The sequence below is a fragment of the Salmo trutta genome, chromosome 12 (genome assembly GCF_901001165.1).
Source record: "Salmo trutta chromosome 12, fSalTru1.1, whole genome shotgun sequence".
NCBI classification, from domain to species: Eukaryota; Metazoa; Chordata; class Actinopteri; order Salmoniformes; family Salmonidae; genus Salmo; species Salmo trutta.
Window position 1 is genome coordinate 64274596 of NC_042968.1, and position 6726 is coordinate 64281321.

The following is a 6726-nucleotide window of genomic DNA, read 5'->3' on the forward strand; positions in this document are numbered from 1 at the left end:
TTCAGAATCCAAGAGAGCTGTGTTTTGTTCGTTTTTTTAACAAGGGAGGGATCCTTTTCTGAGATCTTATAGAGTCGACACACGGCCCTCCTTCACACACATTCCTAGTCAGCCCTGTGCCTCTGCCACCGACCCTGTTCTCACTGGACGACCCTGTCACAGCTGCTTCATGGGAAAACAGAAGGCACTTATGGACAAGCTAGTGAGGACCTTTCAGATCCGCCACATGTTGCTACGCCAGGCTCTGGCAGAGTGCTTGGGAACCCTGATACTCGTGGTGAGTGGGGACTGTTCTACATCACTAGAGTAGTATTACCTATGTAAATAAAACCCTTTTCTTGAGTCTAAGCCTTTAGAGGGCAATATCTACTAAGCAAACATATGGAATTGTTTTAAGATGGTCATAGGGAAGGAAGTATGTTCTGAAGTGTTTTTCCTATATCTGAGACCTGTATTTAACCCCATTAGTTTTGGCACATTCTACCCTCTATTCACTTCTATTCATTTTTACCACCCAGTACCAGGTTACCTTCAGACAAGTCTTATTAATCTTGTGGGCGTCTTAGAGCAAAAGAGCTAACATGTCTGTGTTCGTGAGAATCTCAGCTTTGGATCGTCAAAGATAGCTTCTAGCTCAAAAAGTTAAGACTTTACAGACGTTTTTGTGAAAAGGAACTTTTCGGCATCCTCTCATGTCTGACAAACACCCATCTCGGGAAGCGGAGGGCTACATCAGCAGATTCAGTGGATTGAGACGCAAGGCTGATGTCACCGGACATCGACCTCAGTGTTATAAGTTGGTGACTGTCAATAGGAAACACAGTGCCATACTATCATTAGCTATCCAACGAGTAGGAGCTGATTGACAGCTTGTGGGTGTGAAAAGAATGTCCTCCAAAATCTAGATGAAGCAGGTTATTAACCCAATTGATTGTTTATTAAGTCTTTTAAATCCTCTGATGACTTAGTCTTTGACATGAAAAACACACTGAAAATGAACATCCTTTACTTTAAATGAATACATTTAAATAACTTTGTTTTCCATATAACCAAGTAATTAAGTGAAGTAATCAGATAATTATTAATACTTACTTTTTGATATTACATTCCATTTTTACATGGATTCACTGTATCTGTCTGTACAATATAGAAATTGATCTATAATTAATGCACAAACATATTCACATGCATTCCGCTGTAGGGAGAACTCAAAACCTAGCCTACATGAGACAAACCTACGGAATAGAATAGAATCGTATACTGCCCTCCAAGGTGAAATATAATTGTCATGGAACCAACTCGTTCACGTAGGTAACTGAAAGGCACTAGCAGCCTCATTGGTATTCAGCTCAATCCAAATAAAGCACGTGAGATTCATACACAAACAGCTACCTGGTATCAACCGTTTCCAATGGTAACCACCACACAGCACAACAACAGTAGCTGGAGAAAAGATACAGAGGGGGTGGTCATGCCATCTGGTATTTTCCTAGCCTGCAGTGTGAGAGGTAATGTCTGATCCGCTGTTTGGCCACACTACTGAGTGAAGCGTTATGCCCCCCTGGCAAACAGAACTCCCCTGGCCGTGGATGCCTGAAGGCAGGTCTTCTCTGCTCTAAAGAAAGCTCCACAGGTAGATATCTAGCTAGGATCTTCAGTAGCCACCATAACCCACCTACCACAACACACTCTTGATCAAATGCATATAGAAAGCTTTATATCTTCCCATGGAAACTCGGCACAAATGTATGTTTCTGTATGATCCACCATGCTGCTTGGTTGAATATACAGTTGAAGTCGGAAGTTTACATACACTTAGGTTGGAGTCATTAAAACTCGTTTTTCAACCACTCCACAAACTTCTTTTCAACAAATAATAGTTTTGGCAAGTCGGTTAGGACATCTACTTTGTGCATGACACAAGTCATTTTTTCAACAATTGCTTATAGACAGATTATTTCACTTATAATTCACTGTATCACAATTCCAGTGGGTCAGACGTTTACATACACTTAGTTGACTGTGCCTTTAAACAGCTTGGAAAATTCCAGAAAATGATGTCATGGCTTTAGAAGCTTCTGAAAGGCTAATTGACATGATTTGAGTCAATTGGAGGTGTACCTGTGGATGTATTTCAAGGCCAACCTTCAAACTCAGCGTCTCCTTGCTTGACATCATGGGAAAATCAAAAGAAATCAGCCAAGACCTAAACATTTTGTTGTAGACCTCCACAAGTCTGGTTCATCCTTGGGAGCAATTTCCAAACGCCTGAAGGTACCACGTTCACCTGTACATACAATAATACACTAGTATAAACACCATGGGACCACGCAGCCGTCATACCGCTCAGGAAGGAGACCATCCTAGAGATGAACGTACTTTGGTGTGAAAAGTGCAAATCAATCCCAGAACAACAGCAAAGGACCTTGTGAAGATGCTGGAGGAAACATCTACAAAGTATCTATATCCACAGTAAAACGAGTCCTATATCGACATAACCTGAAAGGAAGAAGCCACTGCTCCAAAGCCGCCATAAAAAAGCCAGACTACGGTTTGCAACTGCACATGGGGACAAAGATCGTACTTTTTGTCCTCTGGTCTGATGAAACAAAAATAGAACTGTTTGGTCATAATGACCATTGTTATGTTTAGAGGAAAAAGGGGGATGCTTGCAAGCTGAAGAACACCAGCCCAACCGTGAAGCACGGGGGTGGCAGCATCATGTTGTGGGGGTGCTGTGCTGCAGGAGGGACTGGTGCACTTCACAAAATAGATGGCATCATGAGGTAGGAAAACTATGTGGATATATTGAAGCAACATCTCAAGACATCAGTCAGGACGTTAAAGCTTGGTTGTGAATGGGTCTTCCAAATGGACAACGACCACAAGCATACTTCCAAAGTTGTTGAAAATGGCTTAAGGACAACAAAGTCAAGGTATTGGAGTGGCCATCACAAAGCCCTCACCTCAATCCCATAAAAAATGTGTTGGCAGAACTGAAAAAGCGTGTGCGAGCAAGGAGGCCTACAAACCTGACTCAGTTACATCAGCTCTGCCAGAAGGAATGGGCCCAAATTCACCCAATTTATTGTGGGATGCTTGTGGAAGGCTACCCAAAACGTTTGACCAAAGTTAAACAATTTAAAGGCAATGCTACCAAATACTAATTGAGTGTATGTAAACTTCTGACCCACTGGGAATGTGATGAAAGAAATAAAAGCTGAAATAAATAATTCTCTCTACTATTATTCTGACATTTCACATTCTTAAAATAAAGTGGTAATCTTACCTGACCTAAGACAGGGGATTTTTACTAGGATTAAATGTCAGGAATTGTGAAAAACTGAGTTTAAATGTATTTGGCTAAGGTGTATGTAAACTTCCGACCTTAACTGTATGACCTGCCTGCGACAGATAATCAGCCAACCAGCGACCACCACTGCACACCACCACGGCCCCGGGGCTGGGCTCCGCAGCAAACCCATATCAACACACACACACACCACCCATAGGCGCCGTAGCACATTCAAAACGACACAAGCACGGCTTCTCGGGTCAATGGAAGCCACACCTCAGGCAAGATCTGTAGTAAGCTTAATGGCCACCTCCATGGCACAGAAAGACGGGTGGTACTCGGGTCAATCGGTTGGAGGTGTTTACCATCTTTGGGGACCTATTTTCTACCCTCTGTCTTTTTATCTGAGCGCTATACAGACCTAAAGTTGGAAAAATCTTAAAACTAATTTGAAATAAGCACTGGACCACCGCTCGACCACAGGCATTTTTGGGATCCTGAGTGCACAAGGCACTCAGACAAAAGTTGATTGAAAAACTATTTTGGCCGGACAACAAGCTGACTAAAGCAGAAAGAGACTGGACTGGAACAGTCTATTCTCTATGCATCCTCCATTCTCACTAATCTACACAGAAAATGTCTACACAGATAGTTTGTAACTATCTGAATGTGATGCGCATGCCATAGTAAACTTGTTGATGATGAAGATGGTGATGAAGGTGACCCTTAAATATAGTGTATTCCTTTATGGGGGGGGGCAGTGTAAACATCAACATAACGTAACACAACAACACACTACAAAGTTCAAGTGGCTTTGGTAACCTATGCAGGGTCTCTCTCATCTCACATGTCTCTCTCCTCTCTCTGTAGATGTTTGGCTGTGGTGCAGTAGCCCAGCTGGTGCTGAGTGGTGGCTCCCATGGAATGGTCCTCATCGTCAACTTTGCCTTTTGCTTCACTGCCACATTGGGCATAGGTGAGGGGGGCACATTATCACTCTTACTTCCTCTGAAAGAAGAGTTTTCATTAGTCCAGACATTACTGTCTGATAGTAGCAAGTCTATTGGGAGTGATCAATTAACTATTGTGACAGACACATTCTACCTAAGGTAAACTGACAGTAATTTCAACTGCAATATTTAGAGACAGAGACAGAGAGAGAGAGAGAGAACTGCAAACAGTAGAAATCCGAGAGGCATACAGAGAAACAAAGAATGACACTCGCGTGCCCCTCAAATTTCTAAGTTATTGGGTCCATGAATGAAAGGAAAGTGTGAAATTGCAAATTGCGTTATTTTTTTATTCACTATAAAAGCAAATCAAAAGGCAGGCAGCACAGAGAGTTCCGCAGTTCACTTGTGCCCACGTCTTCAATGCCTTTATAATGAGGCTGTCGCCCTCTAATACAGATGGCAGCTGTGAAAATAAGACTTGTATAATTAGGGACCTCCTACCATGCCGCAATTTAAGCTGCAAACGCAAGGTGAGAGGAGGAAGACCGACACCTACGTGAATGCGCAGTCTGAACAGTTCATTAGGTTTTCTACTTCAAGGTTTTAAAGGGCAAATCTACTGTAGCTTCATGGGATCATTTTCGGGGCTTTCTCATCGCTCCAATTTACTGTGTGTCACAGAGACCTGCCATCCTAACAGGTATTTACTGAGTCTACTATTATGGCAGTTAGTCTCGGGTCCTTTTTTCCCCTCTGAGAAAACGTTTTAAGAGAATCATCTATGGGCTTGATATGCTCGGTTTGTTTTCTCTCATTTAGAGAAAAGCAGGAGGAGACTTGGTTTAAAGAGAGATGGTCTTGGGTGTTTTTTACTCAGAGTAAATGAAACTGAGAAATGGCCATTCACCATTTGCCAAATTGTTCTTTGTCACAGGAGGCCACCTGAACCCAGCTGTAACCTTCACCCTCTGTCTATTGGGGAGAGAACCTTTGAGAACGTTCCCTGTGCTTTTCTTATTCCGGACTCTGGGGGCCTTCCTGGGATCTTGGATCATATTTGGCATGTATTTTGGTGAGGGGAATTTCTAAATGTTTTATGGTGAGAAATGTCCAAACAACAACAACAGTTTTTCCAGTGGCCATGTTCCACCGAAAACATTCAAGACTTTCAAAGTTTAGACTTAAATAATTGTTATTTTCTCCCTAAGGGAGTTTCAAGGTTATACAGCTACTGTAGATGGTACTGTACCACACACGATGTGGTATCTTATATGTTGCCGTGGTTTCTCCAGATGCATTGTGGGACAACGGCAAAGGAACACTGATCGTTGTGGGGGAGAATGCCACTACTGGGATCTTTGCTACCTATCCCTCCAAACATCTCACTCTGGTTAATGGATTCTTTGACCAGGTACATTCACAATATTATAGTATATTAGTGCATCCATATTAGGAAAGCCGCTGAATCACAATAAGTTATATGGACTAATATCCTGTATATCCTGTTAGGTCTTCCCTGTGGCTCAGTTGGTAGAGCATGGTGTTTGCAATGCCAGCATGGTATTGCAATGCCAGCACGCCTCCAAACCCCGGGGAATAGGGTTGTTGTAGGGGTCCACGATGGCCAGGATACACATGATCAGGGTAGCCGTGCCTTCAACTCGGGCTATGCTGTCAACCCTGCCAGAGACCTGGGCCCATGCATATTTACTGCCCTGGCTGGCTGGGGTAGCGAGGTCTTCACGTGAGTCTCCTTCGGGTTTTTCTCCTGTTTTTTTGCTTTCTGTGTTTTCTTTCTTTCTAATAAGGACTTAAATAAAGCATGTCTTATGAGAAGTTATATCTTACCATAAGTTGTTAAAGATACTCTGCTCTCACTATTTACTCTGCATAGACATACAACCTTGTCTCTGTCTTGGTCTCCCACAGAGCTTATTTCTACTGGTTCTTTGTGCCCATCTTTGCCCCCTTCATTGGTGCGGTGGTGGGGATGATGGTGTACCAGTTGATGTTGGGGTACCACGTGGAGGGAAAGGCACGGGAGAAGAGGGAAGAGGAAGAGAAGGAGGAGCAAGAGGAGATGCTTAAACTGTCCAGCCTTTCAACTAAGGAGAGCGCCTGAGTGCATGTATCTTCTTACCTTGACCCATTTTAAACCCACTCTATGTAGATAATATACTGTACGTCTTTGTAGTATCTTCTTACATATTTAATGTCTTTCCTTAGTGACAAACTCATTTCTTTGTGGGAATTAATACAATATGATTCAATCAATCAATTATTCATTATGTACCACCAGGTTCAAACCCTGAAGACAGTAGGGATCGATAAAGACCGTTTGTCAACAGTACACACACACACTGTATCTGCAGCTTCAGTATGCAACTTACTTTCAACATCAGAAACTCCTTCAAATCTACAAAATAACAAAACAAAAACAGTCTTCGCTTATGCCTCCTTGCTGACAAAACTGCAGTA

At 42.6% G+C, this 6726-nt stretch overlaps 1 protein-coding gene across 1 annotated transcript; it reads left to right on the top strand.

The window, feature by feature from the left end:
* Positions 1 to 135: 135 nt before the first annotated feature.
* LOC115202595 (aquaporin-3-like) lies at positions 136 to 6370 on the top strand. The gene is made up of 6 exons (XM_029766696.1): positions 136 to 277; positions 4166 to 4271; positions 5183 to 5320; positions 5541 to 5659; positions 5805 to 5992; positions 6178 to 6370. Exons 1-6 carry the CDS (start codon positions 170 to 172, stop codon positions 6368 to 6370), a joined length of 852 nt encoding a protein of 283 aa, XP_029622556.1. The 5' UTR covers positions 136 to 169.
* The last annotated feature ends 356 nt before the right edge of the window (positions 6371 to 6726 follow it).